The 23,253-nt window shown below is 41.8% G+C and overlaps 2 protein-coding genes across 2 annotated transcripts; one reads left to right on the forward strand and one right to left on the reverse strand.

Annotated features, from left to right (window-relative positions):
• Positions 1-144: 144 nt before the first annotated feature.
• On the reverse strand, positions 145-8,555 carry LOC144073365 (glycoprotein endo-alpha-1,2-mannosidase-like protein). The gene is made up of 4 exons (XM_077599121.1): positions 7,930-8,555; positions 6,514-6,623; positions 2,740-2,816; positions 145-1,731 (listed from the first exon to the last, which is right to left on the reverse strand). The coding sequence occupies exons 1-4, from the start codon at positions 8,408-8,410 to the stop codon at positions 1,095-1,097; spliced, it is 1,305 nt and encodes a 434-aa protein (XP_077455247.1). The 5' UTR covers positions 8,411-8,555; the 3' UTR covers positions 145-1,094.
• Positions 8,556-11,887: 3,332 nt separating this feature from the next.
• lin28aa (lin-28 homolog Aa) lies at positions 11,888-23,204 on the forward strand. The gene is made up of 4 exons (XM_077598877.1): positions 11,888-12,005; positions 12,100-12,278; positions 19,073-19,257; positions 22,982-23,204. Exons 1-4 carry the CDS (start codon positions 11,975-11,977, stop codon positions 23,202-23,204), a joined length of 618 nt encoding a protein of 205 aa, XP_077455003.1. The 5' UTR covers positions 11,888-11,974.
• Positions 23,205-23,253: the final 49 nt, after the last annotated feature.

Consider the following 23,253-nt stretch of genomic DNA (forward strand, 5'->3'; position numbering starts at 1 on the left):
AAATCAAGCATGACAACTAAAAACTACCGTATTGGCCCAAATATAAGACGACCCTGATTGTAAGACGACCCCCTCTTTTTAAAAAGTTTTGGAACATTATGTTGAATTTTTATACAGTAAATAATGACAGTACATCTGAAACTCATAATTATAACAATATATTGGAGAGAAAAAGCATGTTATTTTGCTTCATGCAAAAACTGTCTATCACATCTTATGTGAACATTTAAATATGTCAACAGAGGTCCAATCAATGGCTTCTGTTTTTGAAATGTAATATGATAAAACAACAAAATTGCAATAACTGCATAAGTATTCAGCATCCGCTTTGAATATATGTGGCGCCCTCTAGCGTCACGAATAGCTATAACGTCTTGACCCCGAATATAAGACGACCGACACTAATTCGGTCTTATTTCAATGCAAAAAAAACATTGTCTTATATTCAGCATCTGCTTTGATGATATCTGGCGCCATCTAGCGTCACGAATTGCTATAACGCCTCAACCCTGAAGGTAAGACGATGACACTAATTTGGTCTTATTTCAATGCAAACAAAATCATCTTATATTCAGCATCTGCTTTGATGATATCTGGCGCTCTCTAGTGTCACGAATGGCTATAATGTCTCGACCCCGAATATAAGAAGACGACACTAATTCTGTCTTATTTCAATGCAAAAAAAACCATCGTCTTATAGTCAGCATCTGCTTTGATGATATTTGTCGCCCACTAGCGTCACGAATGGCTATAATGTCTCGACCCCGAATATAAGACGACCGAAACTAATTTGGTCTATTTCAATGCAAAAAAATCATCTTATATTCAGAATCCATGTTGATGGTATCTGGCGCCCTCTAGCACCGCAAATGGCTATAACATCTCGACCCCGAATGTAAGACGACGACACTAATTCAGTCTTATTTAAATGCAAAAAAAACACTGTCCTATTCGGGCCAATACGGTAATAAACCTGTAAAATCCCAGACAGCACTCGAGCTCGCGAATCCTGTCGACGACTTCAGACGGCCAATCGGGAGGCCCCGTCATTGGAAAGACCCCCAAAGGAACTTTGGATAGCATTTCCCGTCCCCTCACAAGAGCCAGGTCTCCTTCTCCTTGTTAAATTCCTCGGCCCAGCGCCTGGTCAGCTCCAGGTAGTGGTTGGGCTCGTGGGGTCGGTAGTCCAGGTAGACCCTGGCGCCCGTCTTCTTGGGCACGGCCCTCTCGATCTGCGTGCCCTCGTGCCACTCGTTGAAGGAAGTGACGGCCAGAACGTCGGGCCGCGCGTCCAGCGCCGCCCGCAGGGACGTCTCGTAATAGCGCCCGTTGACCCGGTTGCGGGCGCTGTGGCCGTTCCACGGCCGCACGCTGGCGTCGGCGTAGCCGGGCCCCACGCAGGGCACGAAAAGCAGACGGTTGTCGTCGCAGAAGGCCTTGAGCGCCTTCCAGTTCTGGTGCGACGAGCCGAAGGAGAAACCGTTGGCGGCGAAGTACGTGTACATGCCGTCGAAGCCGGCCGAGGCGATGTCCCGCTTGTGGCGCTCCTCCACCACCAGTGCCACGAAGACGCCGTCGTAGGCCGAGCCGCGCAGGCTGCGGGCGCCGCCCGCCGTCAGGAGACGCGACCATGACTCGGGCGCCGTCAGGTACGAGTCGTAGATGTAGAACAGAGGGAGGCTCTTGCCCGCCGTCGAGGCGTGACGGTAGAACGCCGCGTGGTCGCCGTACCTGTTGGAATATGGCGGTAGGGGGCGTGGCAAACCACGCTGTTAGATTCTTCTACCTGACGTAAACGAGCTGTCACGGTTGCTCATCAAGTGGTGCGTTGATCTCGGATGCGGCGTTTGCTACGATTACGCTTCGCTCCGGCGCCCTTCGGATTGTACGTCCAATTTTATTGGAAGGAAAGTAAGTAGCCCGAAATTAGCGGTACATTCCAAATTTTTAAGTTGACAAAAACTGGTCTTCCTTGCTAAAAAATATGACTATCATCTGACATATTAATGTATCTCCCTAAAAGTAAAAAAAAACTAGAAGCATGAAGTTCATTGTTTTTAATTGTTTCAACTAGTTACATTTTTTTTTTTACTGGATCCTGTTAAAAGTTTTCTATGTTACAAAAGGGTCAAAGTTCAATGTCTTTTAGGTTTACGTTGAATGCACTTTTGGATTTTTAAAAAAAAAATGTCTAATAAAATATAAAAACTGTACAGAAAGCTTGTTTGTTTCTTTTCTTTTGGGGTTTTACATGTTTAATATTAGGAAAATAGTTAGTGATTTTGCAATTTAGCCTAAAAAAAAGTACAGTAATCCCTTGAATATTGTGGGCAATGAACACATGGCCAAGACAAAGGACTTGGACTAAAACAATTTTTTTTATATCAAGCGAGTACAGTATTTAAAGTGTTTACATTTATTTATATATATATATATATATATATATATATATATATATATATATATTTAAATATTAATACATTACAGGCTTTTGATATGCTTATAGCTGTAATATTTAATGAAAATACACTTTTTGATACATATAATTGTATTTCTGTATAGGCATGAAAACGTATTGTGGTTGTAATAATTGAGGTGATCCTACTTTGCGGTTCATATCAATATCAAATGATGTTATCTTTTTGCCAATTTTGCCCTAATTTTGCAGACATTTTTTTTAATCTTTTTGCCATTTTTTGCGACCCCTAATTTTCGGACACTCCAATTTAAGAGCCTTACCTGTCAATGATGTACTTGACATTTTCAAGCACGCTCTGTTCATCGCGTTCTCTGTACGGTTGAAGGTGAAACGCCACCTGGAAAAGGACAATTCATCAATTTCAGATGGACAATTTTGTGTGTGAATAATTTTTTCCATTTATTTTTTTTTTTTATTTTTTTATAAGCCCCTCATCTGTTGTTAAACAATCATCAGCATAGCAAAGGAATCAAGATGACAGGCACTCAAAAGGTTGGCGAGTTGAATATTTAAAGGCTTGGACGCACTTTTTGAATTGTTAATGATTTCTGCTATGCATTTTTTGCGGGGGAGGAAAATGAAGGCAAATATGAAAATATCTCAAGAGCTCACAATGTCAATTTAAAGTTACCGTGATGTATTATCGAGTCAAGTGTTTTTTTCATTGAAAGGAAAAAAGTCAAGAGTGTAATTCATTTCAAATGGATTTAAATGTCTATTTAATGTAACCCACTTCAAACTTTACTGACAAAAATCCAGTAATATTTCTTCCGTGACTACATTATAATCCATTTCAATTTAATCAACGATAAACCAATTTCAATAGAATCATTCATTAACCGAGCCGCTTATCCTCAAAAAGGGTTGCAGGGGGTGCTAGGTCTACAATGTCTTCTGTGTCTGTCTCGCTACTGCAACCAAGGAAATTGAAATCAGAATCTGTGGCCAGCCAATCACAGGGGACAAGGAGAGAAAGGACAACCAATCATAGCTAGGGTTAGGCAAGTGAGACTGTTAGCCAGCTAGCCTAGCATGCATGTTTTTGGGATGTAGGAGGAAACTGGAGTGCCCAGCGAAAACCCACGCATGCCCGGGGAGAACATGCAAACTGATTGGACGTCTAGCCCCAATCCGGATAGATTGGACATTTAGCCCCAACCCAAACGGATTGGACGTCTAACCCAATCCAAACAGATTGGACGTCCAAGCCCAAACGAATTGGACATCTACCAATCCAAAAGGATTGGATATCTAGCCCCAACCCAAATGGATTGGACGTCCATCCCCAAGCCCAAACGGATATCCATCCCCAATCCAAACAGATTGGACATTTAGCCCCAAACCCAAATAGATTGGACATCTAACCCAATCCAAACGGATTGGACGCCTATCCCCAAACCCAAGCAGATTGGACATCGAGCCCCAACCCAAATGTATTGGATGTCTAACCCAATCCAAACTGATTGGACATCCATCCCCAAGCCCAAATGGATTGGACGTCCATCCCAAGCTCAAACGGATTGGACGTCCATCCCCAACCCCAAATGGATTGGACGTCCATCCCCAATCCAAATAGATTGGACATCTAGCCCCCGCCCAAACGGATTGAACGTTTAACCCAATCCAAACAGATTGGACATCCAGCCCCAAACCCAAATGGATTGGACATCCATCCCCAATCCAAAAAGATTGAACATCTAGCCCCCACCCAAATGGATTGGACATCCATCTCCAATCCCAAACGGATTGGACATCCATCCCCAAACCCAAATGGATTGGACGCCTAACCCCAAACCCAAGCAGATTGGACATCTAGCCCCAACCCAAATGGATTGGACGTCTAACCCAATCCAAACGGATTGGACATCCATCCCCAAGCCCAAATGGATTGGACGTCCATCCCAAACTCAAACGGATTGGACGTCCATCCCAACCCTAAATGGATTGGACGTCTAACCGAATCCAAACGAATTGGACATCCATCCCCAACCCCAAATGGATTGGACATCTAACCCAATCCAAACAGATTGGACGTCCATCCCCAAACCCAAACGGATTGGACGTCCATCCCCAATCCAAATAGATTGGACCTCTAGCCCCAACCTTAACGGACTGGACATCCATCCCCAAACCCAAACAGATTGGACGCCTATCCCCCTCAACGGCCGCCGCCGAACTAAAAAGACGCATTCCCTCCTAAAAGTTGAGCGAATGAAGCCCTCAAGTCAAGTGACTCGCAGATATGCGGCACAACTCGCGTGTGGGTGCTGGACATCTTATATAAGAACATAAAAAAAGGAGAAAAAAAATGTTGCATGGCTTGCTATTTTTTGGAATCCGCTCACCCAAGTGGGCTCAAAGAGTGGAAATGTTGATGCCGTAACGGCTTTGACATCTCGCTAACTCGGCTACATCTTTAGTCGTGTTGTTTATTTGTTACTTTAAAGGCAAAACAAGAGTTAAACAATGTTTTCCTCAAATTTTTTCCTACTTTTGACAGCCTCGTCAGTCGCTTCGCTCTCTTTACGTGTAAAAGAAAAACTCACTGCATTATTAAGCACGTCTGTTTTGACATGAAAAAAAAAACCTTTTGTACGTCTCGCGTGGGTAAAAATGGTGTTCTGAAGCTTTTAAAAAGCTCAATCAAACCCACGCGACATGACTTTACTCGCGTGGTCCAGCGCTGCTTTTTGAAATTTTCATAAGCACGCCGTATGGTGACGGCGTTCTTAACCCCGCCCATTTTCCGACCTAATTGGCAATTGGCCGGCCGTCGCTCGGCTCGTTTGTAAAAGACAATTTGTAAAAAAACGTTTGCTGCCGCGGGAGTTTTTTTGACCCTCGAGTGCCGGGAATGTCAGCGGCGAAGTCGGCGAACCCCAGGGGTGCCGAAGCGTATTTGCAATCTTAGCAATTTTTCAAAAAGTGTCCATTCATAACTTCCTAGGCACTTTACAGAGCGGGGCAAAACTAGAAAGATCAGCTAGTATACATTCATTCATTTCCTGAACCGCTTTATCCTCAGTAGGGTTGCAGGGGGTGCTGTAGCCTATCCCAGCCTATATGGGCACCAGGCGGGGGAAACTCTGAATCAGTGGCCAGCCAATCACAGGGCACAAGGAAACAAACAACCAATGACTTACAGCTAGGGACAGTTTAGCATACAATTAGCCTAGCATGCATGTTTTGGGGGAATGTGGGGGTGCTGGAGACTATCCCAGATGACTTCAGGCACCAGGTGGGCGACACCCTGAATGGGCAGTCAGCCAATCACAGGGCACAAGGAGACAAACAACCAATCAGTCATAGCTAGGGACAATTTAGCATACTATTAGCCTAGCATGCATGTTTTTTTGGACATGTGGGGGTGCTGGAGCCTATCCCCGCTGATTTTGGGCACCAGGTGGGCGACACCCTAAATGGGCAGTCAGCCAATCACAGGGCACAAGGAGAAAAACAACCAATCAGTCATAGCTAGGGACAATTTAGCATACAATTAGCCTAGCATGCATGTTTTTTTGGACATGTGGGGGTGCTGGAGCCTATCCCAGCTGACTTCGGGCACCAGGTGGGAGACACCCTGAATGGGCGGTCAGCCAATCACAGGGCACAAGGAGACAAACAACCAATCACTCGTAGCTAGGGACAATTTAGCATACTATTAGCCGAGCATGCATTCTTTTTTTTACATGTGAGGGTGCTGGAGCCTATCCCAGCTGACTTCAGGCACCAGGTGGGAGACACCCTGAATGGGCAGCCAGCCGATCACTGGGCACTAGAAGACAAACAACCAATCGCTCATAGCAAGGGACAATTTAGCATACAATTAGCCTAGCATGAAAGCTTTTGGCATGTAGGAAGAAACTGAAGAACCCGGAGAAAATCCACGCAAGCCTGTAGCGAACATTCAAACTCCACACAGTAAGGACCAACCTGGAATCGAACCACCGGCCCCAGAACCGTGCGGCCAATGCACAAACCACTCCGCCACCGTACCACCCCGCTCGAGAACACTAAATATTTTTTTCACTTACCTTAAGATTATGTCTGTACGCAGCGTCCAATACGGCCGGCACAAAATCTTCCGTGGGTTCCCCGTTATCGTCCGCCACTCCGGGGGGATACCAAGACAACACCAGGACCCCTGCCGGAACGAAAAAAACGTACAAAGTGTCACGTCATATTCCAAATGTTTTATTTTGAAATCGGTCGTGTGGATAGCGGCTACCGTTTTTTGACAACTCGTCTCATTAAGCAGCTTGCACGGCGACCAATCCGTTTGCACTTTTAACCCCAACCCCCCCTTGATAAGAACATTGTGGGTGGGCAATATCAAGTGAAGGGGAAATGGCTTGTTATTGGAGACCGAGTATTCGGGTGTCTCTTTGGGTAACGTGACACATTAATAATTGATTAAATCGCTCTACTGGTCTTTACAGTACGTCTATTCAAATTGTCTTTTACAAAAACAGTTACTTTGAAGGTTGTTGAAGCAGTATAATTCGGTCTTGGGCTATTTTTTTGAATAATTTGGTGAAAGCTGAACCATTTAATCATTTTAAATTCAATTCAATACATCAGGTCAGTTCGAAAATATAGTTTTTTTAACGATAGATTATGTGTATCTGAATGTATGAATGAGGTTTTTTAGAGGACAATATAATTCATATACAAAATATGTTTGGTGCTATATTGTTAAAAATATTTGACAGTTTATGACAATAAGGATTGTGTATTTGGCAAACGAGTTATTTGAGTTACCAGCATTAAACTCGTGTACAATTTTATGTATTCATACTTCAAGGCCAATGCAAAGAGCTGTCCGTGGTGCTGAATCACACCAGCTCACTATATTGTTTTTTCCATTTTCTGGTCCAAGGTTTTTTTTTTCATTTGATATTTTTTTAACTGATTCTTTGCCATTTCTGGTCCCTAATTTCAAATCTACCATCAGTTTTATTCTATATTCTTTAGATTTCATGCAATCGTAGTTTTTAGATCGTTTGGCAAGCAGCATTTAAACAGGTTTTCAATGCTTAGCATTGTTAAAATCATATAATATGTCATATCTGTTCTTGTTCTTTGTATCTTGGGGCTAAAACATTGCATATTGTGTATTGTAGAATATTATAGAAGGTCATGTTTGGATTTGTCACATAAATTAACATTAGTTGTCAACCAATATTGTAATTTTGCAGTTAAGATGTCCTTAAAATAGCAATAAAAATGGGCAAAAGTCACCATTTATGTATTTAGTTCCTCCACTGGCCTTGACTAATTTAGGAGTCCAATTTATTTGGACTGGAAGGCTTGGCAGCGAGCGATTGGTCTCCCAGTTCAAATGAATCGGACGCCTATCGACGTCAATGGCAGAGAGCTTGGTATACTTGTACTTTTTGTACGAGTTATTAATTCTAGTCAAGTCCAGGTGGACAAGTTTTTGTTTTTACCAGCCGCCGACGCCGCAATCTGCTCCATGTGGGACTCCAACACAGCCGGATCTCTGGAACTGTACGGACCCAGCTCCGGGTAGAAGCTAGAACCGATGTCCTCGGGGGGAACGTGCCTCCCCCGCGGGTAACTGGACGCTATCTTGGGGTCCCAGTGCGGTACCAGGACGTGGTCCCAGTGCACAAACTTGCCGTCCGCCTTCGGGCTTCCGTACCAAGCGTAGTAGAAGATGTGGACGTCGTCGAAGATGTTTCCCTCCGGACCGACGTTGGGTGGCCCGGCCCCGGCCTCAGCCCCGGCCCCGGCGTTGCTGCGCCGGTGAGCGGGCGAGGAGGACGCCGAACGCCGCTCCGGCGCGTCGGGGAGAAGATCCGAGAAGCCGTCCCCGCTTTTAAGGGTCCGCAGAGCCATCATGGCTCCGAAGATGAAGAGCGTGAAGAGGAAGAGAGCCACGCAGGCTCTCCTCCGCAGTCGACCCATTTCTCGACGGTTGTTTATCAGCCTGTAGCCGAGGAGGATCCGCCTTCGCCGCGGCCCATCTCCGGCTGAAGCCGCGTCGACATGCTCGCCGGTCGGCCGGCTTAGCAGCTTTCTTCCCCTGCCACTCGGGGGAAGAAAGAGGCGGTCCTCCAGTTGGACAAGCGCGCATTCGATTGGCTAGGTTTTGCGCTCGTGCTTCCGGTTCAGCAGAGTACGTACCATGATTTGCAGCGACGCCAAGTGGCCGATTTGGGTACTAACAAACAAAACAACCAAGCACCATTGAAGAAACATTTAACCCCATCAGATGACTTTAGTCGAAAGGTAGTCAACTTTAGGCACTATTGGTTGTCATTTAAAAACTTTTTAATACAGTCGTACCTCTATTTACGAACTTAATTGGTTCCAGAAGTTTAATATGTCATAAATAGAGCAGTACTTTATTTATAAAAATTCTAGTTCGTTCCACGGTCCTCACACCACTACCAACTAAACCCTTTAAAATTGTCCAAATTTTGTATGAAAAATGTAAGAAACACACCAAAAAGGAGAAAATTATTTTTTTTAATGTCTTAAAGTGAAAACTAAATGTTTCTGTGTTAAAACGCAGGTAAACAAAAGGAAGCTAACAGTAGCAGAGCACCCAAACATACAACTAATAAACACAAAATTAAGAAATCAACCAACAACAATAACAACATAAATCAACAACAAACATAAACGTTTTATGATTTCTTTAGTAGTAATTAAAATGTGACATTTTGGCTGGAAATACACTTTCTCAAACCATTTTTTAATCCACCCAGAGGAGAGTTTATGAACGCTACTTGCTAAATGACTCAGCAAAAATTTGAAGCTAATTGCTAATTGCCCTGTATAAACAGACAGAAGCAGCTAGGGCTTCTAAATACCACTTTATAAGGATTAACTGAAATGTTTGTAACATTTTGAAGAGTAAACAAGTTAAAAAAAAGAAGAAACGTTTTCTTTTTAAATCAAAATGTCACCATTTGCATTGAACCTCACGTCAAGCTAGCTAACATTACTTTCTTAAAAGTCCTAGCGACAATGCTTAACTTTCTATCCGTGGCTACAATTAAATCCATTTTCCAACAATCTACGAGCTACACATTTTTCTCCGCGGTTGGCTAACAAATTTACCCCAGAAATGTCATTAAATTCAGCGCTAAGTGGTCCTAAAAAGGCCTTTTAAAACGTAAACGCCACTTCTCGAAACCCGTTTCTTGGATTTTGATGGCCGAAAGGGTCACAAATTAGCAAGTTTTACATGCTCGCAAAAGTCATTTTCACTCACTAAAATTGAGAACAACGTAAGCTAGCACTGTAGCAACGTTAGCCCCAAAACTAAATAAAATGTAATAAAACCACCATCAAAACTCAAAACTTTAGTTTCTTATCTTGAGCTTTTTCCACCTGTTTTTCCCATCATTTTATGCCTTAAGTGTTTTTATTTATAATTTTGTGTGTTTAATTTTCATATCCTCACAAAAAACATTTTTGTGCTAACCTAGCTGAGCTTCATAAACTGTTTTTCATATTCACGCTAATGACCATTTGGCTCAGGCCCAAAGTGGGGCTCCCCCCCCCCCCCCGACTTAAACCCCCTAGGGAGAGATGTGTGACTCTTTATTATATCATTAACGTCCTTAATTAATCACATTATTAATGGCCATGACTTTTTAGAATGGACAAATTAACTGTTAAACACCATCTAACAAGTGTTTTTAAAAGGTTTATAAAGTATTTTGGTCATTTTATTAACAAATTAAACAAAACTCATGCTTTTCCTAAAACTCTAAAGAGCAACTTTACATTTAAAATTCTAAATTTCACGTTAATTTCATTGAATAAATGGAATAATTAATGTAAATAAATGTACAAAAGGAAATTGTTTAGGTTTTTTAAACGAATACAATGTCAATTTTACCCAATGATTTAGTTAAAATAATATATTCAATATCTTCATAGTATAAACAAATGACACTTTAGTATTTGTATAACTCTTATGATTGAGTTTATTATGCTTGCAGCTTATTTCATGTTATATTATCATTTTTTTTCAATATTACCTCCAATAAAGTGAATCGATTTTTCATGGATAGATTGTTTCTCCACTTGGTGGCGCTGTGCTGAAAACGCCTCAAAAAAGAAAAAAACTCCTCAAAGATAATGTCACTATTTTTAAAAAAAAATCGGTTTTAATTCTCAAAATGGGAAATAATACATTTTCATTCCACTTCAATTTTAGGCATTTGAAAAATGTTAGCAAATATTAATTGCAGGTCCAATGTATGGAAATGGTTAAATATGTTTATTTTTCATTAATCTGACTCCATTTTTATGATAATAATGGCTAGATATGAAATTTTTTTAATGGTAAAAGCTAACTTGATTCATGTTGGGTTTAAACATTAATTGATGTAATCAATCACACTATTGATTTTTACTTTTACATTTTTTTAATAGTTAACAAGGAAAACAAAAGTATATTTGCATTTCTGTTACGAAATCAAAGCACATTTTTAATTCATTAATATATGCGATTTTTTAATAGATTCTTTGTCCATTGCTTTCCAATTAAAAATAACTTGTCATATTTTCACAATAAAACACATGATAAGAACATTGAAATGCAAATAATTCAACAAAAAAAGGACAAAAATCTTTGGAATTCTGTTACAAAGTCAAACATAATACCATAAACTTTTACAAAAATATGAATTTTAAAAAAAAAAGCCATTCAGTCAACAAAAAAATCATATTTTAAAACAAAAATAGACCAATAAACCAACTTATCACAGTAACAAAAACAAACAATCCCACATCAAATCATGCTACAAATCATCTGTTGGCAACAATACGTTTCAAAACACACACCCACATTAAAAACACACAAAAAAATCAATCACAACCTCAAATAATTCCATATTTCTTAATATCCCCACACATTTTAACCCTACAAATTTTCATCCTCTACTTCTAACACCCCCCCCCAAAAAAAAAACCCACCCACTCCTCTTCTCATTCTCATTACCTTAAAATCCCTTTTCTCACCTCAATTTCCATAAGTACGCACTTTAAATTGACGCTTTAAATCTAACATAAGGACCAAAAAAGCCATTGAATTCAACGAAGCTCCTCCCCCAATAAAACACGTCCAAATCCCTTCATCCAAACCCCCCAAATATCGCGATAACCACCTCCGATATGTCGATTTTCTCCCCCCAAACAAACAAGTTTCAACCTCACCACTACGAGGGGGTCTCTATTTCGCCAACCCCCCAACGACCCTTCATTGTTGAGCGAGTGTTGCGAGCCCCCCCCCCCCCACCTCACACACACACACACGACCCACCCCCCGCACCTCATTTTTTTCCTTTTTTTTGTTTACCCCCCCTCCCCAATTCCGTGTCTTTCTCTGTGTGTGTGCTTTCTCCCGCTCGTCTTCCTCACTTTTTTTCTCCCCCCCGACAGTGGCGACGACCGGCGTGGATCCGTGCGTGAGGCGTGCGTTCGATTCCCCACGCGGAGAACGAGAAAGACATGGGTTCGGTTTCCAACCAGGAATTTCCAGGTTAATTGATTCATTAGCGCCTGACCCAGTAAAAAAATAGTTTTTTTTTTTTAATTTTAATCCTTTTTTGGTTGTTTTTGGTTGAACTTCTCAGGGGTGTGCAAGACGGCCGACGAGGATGAGGGTCCGAACCCGCTCGAGGACGACTCGCAGAGCCTGCAGGGTTTGGGTTCCTGCAAGTGGTTCAACGTGCGTATGGGTTTCGGTTTCCTGTCCATGACGAGCCGGGACGGGGTCCTGTTGGACGAACCCGTGGACGTCTTCGTGCACCAGGTAAGCGCACCTGGGGAGAAAATTCTTGGGTGGAAAAGGGAAAACTGGGCTTTTTTTAACCTCCAAAAAGCGTGTTTTTTTGTGGTTTATGTATGAAGGGCAAGGGGGGTGGGTTAGAACCAGGGTTGGTAGGTACCTTGGTCAAATTGTGGGGGTCCGTTTCGGCTCTGTGGGTGTTTTCCACCCCCGTGGGAGCACATGTAAAGGGACACGGGGGAGTTTACTACCATGTGAGAGTTGGTTAAATTTGAGGGTTTTTTGCATGTAAAGGTGGTTTTTGGTGGTTTTTTAAACCTTGTTTTTAAGTCATTGGCTGTTATGAAAGAAGAACTAGATGTCCAAATGGATTGGACGTCTAGTGACGTCAATGGTATTGAAACAGGGTAGGCTGACAGAAAAAGGCGTGTTTGGTTTTTATTTTTTTTATTTTTATGTTTTTGGTTCAAAGTATAATGAAAAACGCTTTTTGATCTTTTTCTTAAAATTTTATTAGCATTTTATTCATTTTTTAATGTATTTTTTAATGTTTTTAATTAAAATAGCAGCATTAAAGGGGGAAAACTACAAATATTAGGATGTATATTTCATTAAAAAGACCAAAAGGTGATTTGTTTTAATGGTTTAAGATGTAAAAAATAACATTAAAAATGAAAATGACATTCCTTTGTCAAATATTTGGTTAAAAGTATAATGAAAAACGCTTTTTGATCTTTTTCTTAAATTTTTATTAGCATTTTATTCATTTTTTTATTTATGTTTTTAATGTTTTTAATTAAAATAGCAGCATTAAAGGGGGAAAACTACAAATATTAGGATGTATATTTCATTAAAAAGGGCAAAAGGTGATTTGTTTTAATGGTTTAAGCTGTAGAAAATAACATTAAAAATGAAAATATCTTTCCTTTGTCAAATATTTGGTTAAAAATATAATGAAAAACGCCTTTTGATCTTTTTCTTAAATTGTTATTAGCATTTTATTCATTTTTAAAAATGTTTTTAATTAAAATAGCAGCATTAAAGGGGGAAAACTACAAATATTAGGATGTATATTTAATTAAAAGGGGTAAAAGGTGATTTGTTTTAATGGTTTAAGATGTAAAAAATAACATTAAAAAATGAAAATATCTTTCCTTTGTCAAATATTTGGTTAAAAAGTATGATGAAAAACGCTTTTTGATATTTTTTCTTAAATTTTTATTAGCATCTTATTCATTTACTATTTTAGTCAGGCTTTTTTTTTTGAAAATAAACCTAAAAAAAAGTAAAATATTTCGTTAAAAGTTATCGTTTTATTGAGCTTTTTCTTCAATTGTTAGTAACATTTTATTCATTTACTATTTTAATCACGTTTTTTGTAGAAAATAGACATTAAAAAAAAATTCAATTCTGATTAATAATCCAAATCATGGCGATAGCAGACGACCAATCCATCGCTGCCGCCCTCCCACTCGAACTGACGGCGCCACAAAATTGGACACCTATCAGCGTCATTTGGCACATTTTTAAACAAAACACATCCCCACTTTCCAAATCCCCAAATATGAGCCACACATTCCCCAAACCCAAACAACATAGAACATTTTCCACACAATTGGACACCACCAATTGAAACTGTCCCATCTTGAAAAACGGAAGGATTCTATTCATTTTTTTTCTTCTTCATGACATTCACCCATTATTTGGTGGCATAAAATCCCCCTCCCCACCCAGTCAAGTATCCCCCCCACCCCCGTAGCCACACCTCCTCCTCCCCCCGTGGCAATTCTCACACGAGTGCCTCCGGAGCAGCTTGATCAGATAAAGACTTAGCATGTGAATGAGAGGAGAGTCGGCACGCCGTCTCATTCAGCTCCAGGTTCCTGTCGTAAATTCATTCAAAAAGATCTGAGCGCCCCCCCCTGACCCCCGACCCCCCGCCATGACTCCGTGCCCCTCCTTAACCAAGTTGCTAGTCACTGTAAAACCAGGAGAAAACTTACCTGGGGTTTTGTGGCGCCGGTTTTCCGATACTGAAAATTAGGACATCAAAATTGCAAAAAAAAATTTTTTTTAACCAAAATTATATATTTTTTTACAATTTTTGACAAAACTATTCAATATTAAAACCATGTAAGGTTGTTTAGGGTTTTTTTTTGGGTACTAAATGTGTTGTGCGGCCTAGCGCATGAGCCGTTAGCGTTTCGGTCTCGCAGTTCTGAGGTTGTGGGTTCAATCCCAGGTGGGTCCTTATGATATTGAGTTTGTATGTTCTGCCTGGGATTGTGTGGGTTTTCTTTGGGTACTCCGTTTTTCATCCCACATCCCAAAAATATGCTAATCTAGGCTAATTGTACGCTAAATTGCCCCTAGTTATGATTGGTTGTTTTTTGTCCTCTCGTGCCCTGCGATTGGCTATCCACGGATCATTGCTCATTATTTAATATATCTTTTGAAATCCATTCATTTGAGGCCAAATATTCTTTTAGTATTATTCATCTTTCAAATATTGGGCAGGGAATGATCTGCTCAGGAGTGGGATTTTTATTAATTTTGCTAACATAAATGTGTGGGGTTTTATTTTGGGTAGCTTATGGCTTGTTAAAAAAAAAAAATTGTACCTTTTTAATGAAATTGAATCCACTTAATTCACTGGCTGCCATTGATTTTTTTTAAACAATTAATTTCACTAGCATAAATGTGTGTTTTATTTTTAAATTGGGGTATTTTATGAGATTTAAAAAATTGAAATTGTCCTTTTTAATGAAAGTGTATCCACTTGGTCATTCATTGGCTGCTATTAATTTTTTAAAATTAATTTCACTAGCATAAATGTGTTTTTTGGAAATGTCCTTTTTTAATGAAATTGGATCCACTTCATTCATTGGCTGCTACAGATTTTTTTTTAAATTAATTTCACCAGTACAAATGTGTGTGTTTTGTTGTTGTAAATTTTGGGTACCTTATGACTCGTTAAAATTTAGAAATGTCCCTTTTTAATGAAATTGTATCCACTTAGTAATTCATTGGCTGCTATTGATTTTCTAAAATTAATTTCACTAGCAAAAATGTGTATTTTTTCCTAAATCTTGGCTAGCTTATTACATTTAAAAATTATGAAATTGTCCTTTTTTAATGAAATTGGATCCACTTCATTCATTGGCTGCCAATGATTATTTTTTAAATTAATTTCACTAGCATAAATGTGTGTTTTATTTTTAAATTTTGGTTAGTTTGTGAGATTTAAAAATTTGAAATTGTCCTTTTTAATGAAATTGTAACCACTTAGTAATTCATTGGCTGCTATTGATTTTTTAAAATTAATTTCACTAGCATAAATGTGTTTTTTGGGGGGGGGGGTAGCTTACTATTGGTTAAAATTTTGAAATGTCCTTTTTTAATGAAATGGGATCCACTTCATTCATTGGCTGCTATTGATTTTTAAAAATTAATTTCATTAGCAAAAATGTGTATTTTTTCCTAAATCTTGGGTAGCTTATGACATTTAAAATTTTCTAAATTGTCCTTTTTAATGAATTTGGATCCACTTCATTCATTGGCTGCTATTGATTTTTAAAAATTAATTTAATTAGCAAAAACATGTGTTTTTTTATTTGGGTATTTTATGAGATTGAAAAAAAATTGAAATTGTCCTTTTTAATGAAATTGCATCCACTTAGTAATTCATTGGCTGCTATTGATTTTCTAAAATTAATTTCACTAGCATAAATGAGTGTTTCTTTTTGTAAATTTGGGGTAGCTAATGACATTTAAAATTTTTGAAATTGTCCTTTTTAATGAAATTGCATTAATTTGCTGCCCACCCTCCCATTTCAAATAGATTGGACATTTTTAATGCCAATATAAGTGATAGGAGTGTGCAACATGGCCAGAGGAAGATCAAATCCCCCTTTTTTAACTCATTAGCTCCCAGCAGGAGGTTGATTGGCTGTCCCGCATTTCCACGTGTACCTCCGCCAATGGCGGAAAAATCCCGGATGAGCTCCAATCTCGTCTGAAAAGACATTTCTCACAAAACGAAGCTCAAATTCCAAACGTGGTGGGCGGGGCTTATAAGTGTGCATGTCAATTATGGATTGGAAAAGGTTATGGCAGGATGAAAAAAAAAAAAAACAAGAGAGACACGGTCGGGGTGTAAAATTAGTAGCCGCGTGTCACAGAAAATCAACTCCCAGGGTCCGCCGGGCCTTTTGTGCGGGTGGACAATGGGGGACATCCACGTGAATGGGGGACCCCTCGGCCCGTGACCGAGACCCTTCTTTGTCTCGGGGACGGCCCAATCAAGAAAGACGCTGATGTCTTCCTTCCAGACGGTGAAAATTCGAGCCATTTTATAGTAGCCACGAACAAAACGAAAACAAAAAACACCCGAATAATCTTAACTGAATGACAGCTGTAGACGTCCAATCCATTTGAAGAGGGAGGGTTGGTTAAATGGATTGGACGTAATCTAAATGTTGTGTGCTATTTTGTGGGTATTTGTCCAATTGTGTCATTTTTAATCAATCCAAATCAAAATGTTAACAAACTTCTAATTTTAAATCATTTCTTACTAGTGTAATTTATTCAAAATGTATTTATCTTGACTTTTATTTCATTTAAATATTAAAATTAGGGAAAAAGTTAACATTTCCAGCGTGAAATATTAGATCTAAAACGGTAAATTTGATCTTGGTTCTAACATTTTTTTAAATTATTATATATATTTTACTTTAGAAAATGACAAAAATCTGTCATCATTCTCCAATGGCTTTTTAATTTAATTTAATTCAAAATTCTTTATATTTCCTACTAATTACTTTTTTTGCATTTTTTTAATTCCTTTTTTCCCCCCAAATAGATCCTTCAATGAATCAATTCATTCATTTAAAATAATCCATAGACACCTTTTATTGCTAATCCTAAAACCCTAATATTACCAAATATGGGCCACAAAATATCGTCCAATCAAATGTCAATAGAACCCAATCAAAAATGTTCCCCAATTCAAAACTCCCTTCCAAAACCCCAATATTTCCCCCATTGGAATATTTCTAGAATCATCCGAATGCCACGGAAATTTACCACAACCTACCCCCCGCCCCCTCCTTTTTATTTGCATCCATAGGCCACACCCACCCACCCATCCGAATGAGTTCCCCCGACCCTTTAGCTAGCTTCTGACTTCCCAACAACATAAAACTAAAAAAACCACTAGAACACCCCCCCCAAAAAACCCAAATTCCCCCAAATCCTTAAGCAACATGACCCCCTAGTCTCCGATTGGCCGGGAACAATCACATGACCAGGCACACCTGAACGCCAGGCGCCAGGTCCGTTTCGAACACCCAACGAGTCACTAATTCAACTCGTTTGTTCCCCAGGTTGTTTGCCCACTACTCCATAATTACCCCCCCCCCCCCCCCCCCCACCCATGCACCCCCCCACCCCCAACCGCGGGAGCTCTTCGGGGTCATTTGACTTGAATGCGAGCCGGCGGCGTTTCATTGATTGGCGGCGGCACTTCCAACCCCCCCCCCCCCTGCTTTTTTTCATTGTCATTTGATTAATTCAGCGACACCCCCCCTCCCCCCACCTTCCCGGCCACGCGTCGTCAAACAAAACCCGGAAATCTAATCTTAAATCGAGACGTAGCGTAGGGGTGGCCTGGTTTGGAAGACATCAGTCACTCCAAAGTAACTTTGGCCCCGCCCCCAACAACCCCGACCAAACCCTGACTTGCAAACTTTTAATCTTGTCTGTCTTTGTGCTGAACAACCATCCAAGGAATGTCATAACCACCCCCCTCACCCCCACCCCCACACCTCAACGCCTGCCTTCCCACCCCACCCCCATCCCTCGAAACGCCCCCCCCCCCAACAATCCCCCCCTACATCCTGCACTTTAGGTTTTGAGCAGTGGTCAGTGTGTTGGCGGAGTGGGGGGCTGTAATGTGGAATGCTGCCCCTTCATCCAAAGAGTGGGGGGGGGGGGGTTGAAGGTTACCCACATCAGGTTGACCATTCAATGGAGGCGGAGTCTAAAAACCACACAAGCGCAGGGTGTGTGGGTCAAGCAAAATGGTCTGGTCTGTCGAGAAATAGCAATGCAAAACCCTCAAATTTAAGAATTGAGCAGAGGTGTCCAAGTGGGGGGGCGGGGGCCAAATCGGGCCCGCCACGTCACGATTTTGCGCCCCCCGCCAAAGTAATGTTTCTTGCAAAATTTCTTATGTAAATGACAAATTTATGGAGAATGCATATCTTTTGTTTTTTGCCTTTGTTATTCATTCCTTCATTTTTTTTGTACTTTCCTCACAAGGGTCGCAGGGGTGCTGGAGGCTCTCCCAGCCAACTACGGCGGACACAGAATTGGTGGCTTGGCCCATCGCAGGGCGCAAGGAGACAAAGGACAACCATTCACGCTAACACGATTTATACTGTTAGCCAGCTAGCCTACCTTGCATTTTTTTGGCATGTGGGAGGAAACCAAAGCACCCTGAGAAAATCCACACAAGCCAAGGGAGAGCATACGAACTCCACACAGTGAGGACCCACCTGGGATCGAACCCTCGACCCCAGAACCGTGAAGCCAACACGCTAACCACTCATCCACCAACCCCCCAATTTTTTTTAAAAATGTGGGTGACCCTACTTTGCGGTTTTTCGTTTATCGTGGCCATGTCTGGTCTACATTAACCGCGATAATCGAGGGATCACTATCCAAGACCCCACCAGTCCGTAAAATGCGTTCCACCCGAAGACGGTCGGCGATGAGTTTCAACCTTGGCCGTGCTGCCTTCCTTTTTTTTTTTCCAGAGCAAGCTGCACATGGAGGGCTTCCGCAGCCTGAAAGAAGGCGAAGCCGTGGAGTTTACCTTCAAAAAGTCCTCCAAGGGCCTGGAGTCCCAGCGGGTCACGGGCCCCGACGGAGTCCACTGCGTGGGTAGCGAGCGCAGACCCAAAGGCAAGAAAGTCCACAAAAGACGATCCAAAGGAGACCGGTAAGCTCAAATGTCAACACATTCATAACGTAACATCCATTCATTGATGTCACAAGAGTCACGGGGGGTGCCGGGGGCTATCCTAGCTGACTTTGGGCACCAGGCAGGCGACACTCTGAATTCGTAGCCAGCCAAATGCAGGTCACGATGAGACAAAGGACAACCACTGTATTTACTTGCATATAACCCGCATTTGTGGGACAAAAAAAATGATGACTGGATCGAGGGTGCGTAAGTTGACGACGCCACGGCGCTATGACGTCATGACGCAATGCACTGTGACGTCATGACGCAATGGCACCGTGACGTCATGACGCAATGGAACCGTGACGCCATGACGTAATGGCACCGTGACGTCATGACGTCATGGCACCATGACGTCATGACGCAATGGCACCGTGACGTCATGATGTAATGGCACCGTGGCGTCATGACGTAATGGCACCGTGACGTCATGACGCAATGGCACCGTGACGTCATGACGCAATGGCACCGTGAGGTCATGACGCAATGGCACCGTGACGTCATGACGCAATGGCACCGTGACGTCATGATGTAATGGCACCGTGGCGTCATGACGTAATGGCACCGTGACGTCATGACGCAATGGCACCGTGACGTCATGACGCAATGGCACCGTGAGGTCATGACGCAATGGCACCGTGACGTCATGACGCAATGGCACCGTGACGTCATGACCCAATGGCACCGTGACGTTATGACTCAAAAGAATGTGGCTGATATGGTCATTTATTTCAAAATAGAGAAACGATCAACAGATAAAACGCTAAACAACATTTATTTTGACGTCTATGAATGAAATTCAAGAGAAAAAACGGGAGGATAGGTAGGATAAGGACAGAGTGAGTGAAACTTGACGCCAGCCGTGACTGAATGAACCGAACTGTAAAGTGTTTCCTTTTCAAAATGGTCACTCTGAAAGCACCCGAACTGTTGGTTTACCTTTCTCGCCGGTTTGCCCGCTCCCCCCACCTTAGAAAGGGTCATCTCGGCCGCGGTTTGACGTGCGAGGCGGATCAATAAGTGTTTAAATTTGGCAAACCCCCACCCCAACCCCAGCGGATTGACATCGGCGGACCCCCAGGGCCAACACCAAAAGCTTTCGCCAAGAAAGGCGGTGTATTTGCGGGTTTCTGATATGTGTCAGACACTTTCCAATAGCTTAGCATAGTCTTATTTATTCTTATTCATTATATCCTAATGTTATACTATTTTTATCATGTTTCAGTTTGAGGGAACATTTTTTTAAATTAAAATAGGGCTGGGCAATCTACCCTTCTTTTTTAAATTAATTTTTAAATTAATTATTTTAATTTACTTTGCTGTCCAATCTCAATTGTTGTCACAAGTGTATTTAACTTGTTTTTATGTTGTTGTATTTTAGTAGTTTAACTGAGTAGTAGTTTTCATGCAAAAAAATCTCCCATTTTTATTTGCATTACACAAGTAGGCATCCAAAAAATGTATACTTTTTTTAAATGCTAAATCTGGGCAGTTTTTTTGCTTTAACCCAAATGTAACAAACACCAGAAACCCATCAACAATGACTATTTTGCAAAAAAAAGTTTTTTTATGCAGAAAAGTCGCTTTTTATTAATATTACACAAGTAAGCATCCCCCCAAAATTGTAAAAATCAGTTTTAATGCAAAATCTGGGCAATTTGGGCTTTTTTAAGATTTAATTCAAGTGTAACAAACACCAAAAACACAAAAAATAATTTTTATACAAAAAAGTCTGCCATTTTTATTAGCATTACACGATTAGCAATAAAAAAAGTGTAAAAAAATGATTTTTTATGCAATTTTGGTCTCTTTTTTATCTTAAATATAACAAACACCAAAAACACATCAACATTCACTATTTTTAAGGCACTCTTCAAAAAAAGTTATATACAAAAAAAGTCTCCCATTTTTATTAGCATTACACTAGTAGGCATCCCAAAAATATGTAAAAAAAAATGTTTTAACGCAAAATCTGGGCAATTTTGGCTTGGCTTCTTTTCATTAGCTTTAATCCAAGGTTAACAAACACCAAAAACACATCAACATTGACTATTTTTAAGGGACTACTCATCAATTTGCAAAAAAAATTCAATCTACCTTAACTTAAAAATCGCCCAGCCCTACTTTGTCCGCTAACGTCCGTTCCCAAATGTTCGTTTTCAACCCAATTGGAAGCCTTAATTGAGGGAAATGCGAGTCATGTTTTGTATTTTACTTTTAGGGCGTACGTTGGGGGTGTCCGTTTTTTGAATATCATTAAGACCGCCGAGGTTAGAGGTGTATCACCTTCACCCCCGCTGTCATTCGCGATTAGAGCCATCGAGTAGCCGGTGTGAGAGCGGAGATCATTACGGCTCGGAGGCCCTCCCCCGGTTCGATAAGCCCCGCCCACACCCGCACCATCCACGGGATCCATCGAGAAGATACGGGCCGCCGACGCCGACCCTCCCGTTCCGATTTTAGCAGGCGGTGCTTCGCGTTTTGTTGGTGTTTTTCCGCCTTATTAGAAAAAGGAGAAGTGGCTCGGGAAGCGGTTTTTTTCGGCCATTTTGATCAAAAGCACATTTCCACGGGTGAGCAAAGAAAGCGCCGTCCGTTTAATTGATAACAGATGCGAGAGGCAAGGCAAGCGGGTCAAAGGTCACCGTTGCCTTGGGAACGGTGTATGCGCAAATGCCGGCGCGCGGTGGCGGTGGCTAGGGGTCAGAGTTCAGAGGTCAGGACTGCTGCCCTCCCCGGACAAAGGAGCACTTCCCCTCGGCGTTCCTGACGCCAATTCGAGGGCGGGGCCGCTTTAGACGCTCGCGCTCAGCTCATTTGTTAGGACTTCAATCATGGCAAAAGGCCGACACACACACACACACACATTCGCACACGCACACTTTTGGATACCGAGTGAACACCCCCACGCCCGCCGCGCATCTGTTTTATAATCATCTCTGGCGTTGGGCCCTTGGGTTCGATGCCAGTGGAAGGACAGGCTGAGCGATTTTGTCTATAGTCGCCAAAATGTAGAGGGACAGATTTAGTAGTTGTGTAGACTTCAACCTCTGAAAATATAATAGATTAGATTAGATCACTTTATTCATCCCGTATTTGGGAAATTTCACTGTCACAGTAGCAAGAGGGTTAGAATACAGACACAGCAAAATACATTTTAGACATATATTTGCGTGGGGGTTCTCCGGGTTTCCTCCCACACCCCAAAAACATCCATGCTAGGCTAGCTGGCTAACAGTCTCAATTCCCCCTAGCTATGATTGCATGCTCTCCCTGGGTTTGCGTGGGTTTTCTCCCAGTACTCCGGGTTTCCTCCCAGATCCCAAAAACATCCATGCTAGGCTAACAGTCTCAATTGCCCCTAGCTATGATTGCATGTTCTCCCTGGGTTTGTGTAGGATTTCTTTGGGTACTCCAGTTTCCTCCCACACCCCAAAAACATCCATGCTAGGCTAGCTGGCTAACAACCTCAATTGCCCCTAGCTATGATTGCATGCTCTCCCTGGGTTTGAGTGGGTTTTCTCTGGGTACTCCGGTTTCCTCCCAGACCCCAAAAACATCCATGCTAGGCTAGCTGGCTAACAGTCTCAATTGCCCCTAGCTATGATTGCATGTTCTCCCTAGGTTTTCTCCGGGTACTCCGGTTTCCTCCCACACCCCAAAAACATCCATGAAAGTGACCCGAACTTTTCTGCGGCAGGTGCTACAACTGCGGGGGTCTGGACCACCACGCCAAAGAGTGCAAGTTGCCCCCCCAGCCCAAAAGATGCCACTTCTGCCAGAGCATCGATCACATGGTGGCCAACTGCCCAATCAAAGCGCAGCAGTCGTCGCCGGCGCCGGCGGTCCCTCAGGGTAAGCCGGCCTCCCCCGAGGGCGCCGTGGACGAGCCGCCGCCCCCTCCTCAGGAGCCCTCCGCTTAAAGGTTTCCCGGCGCTCGGCTTTTTTTGGAACTACCTCAGGTTTAAACGA

This window comes from Stigmatopora argus, chromosome 4, assembly GCF_051989625.1.
Source record: "Stigmatopora argus isolate UIUO_Sarg chromosome 4, RoL_Sarg_1.0, whole genome shotgun sequence".
NCBI lineage: Eukaryota > Metazoa > Chordata > Actinopteri > Syngnathiformes > Syngnathidae > Stigmatopora > Stigmatopora argus.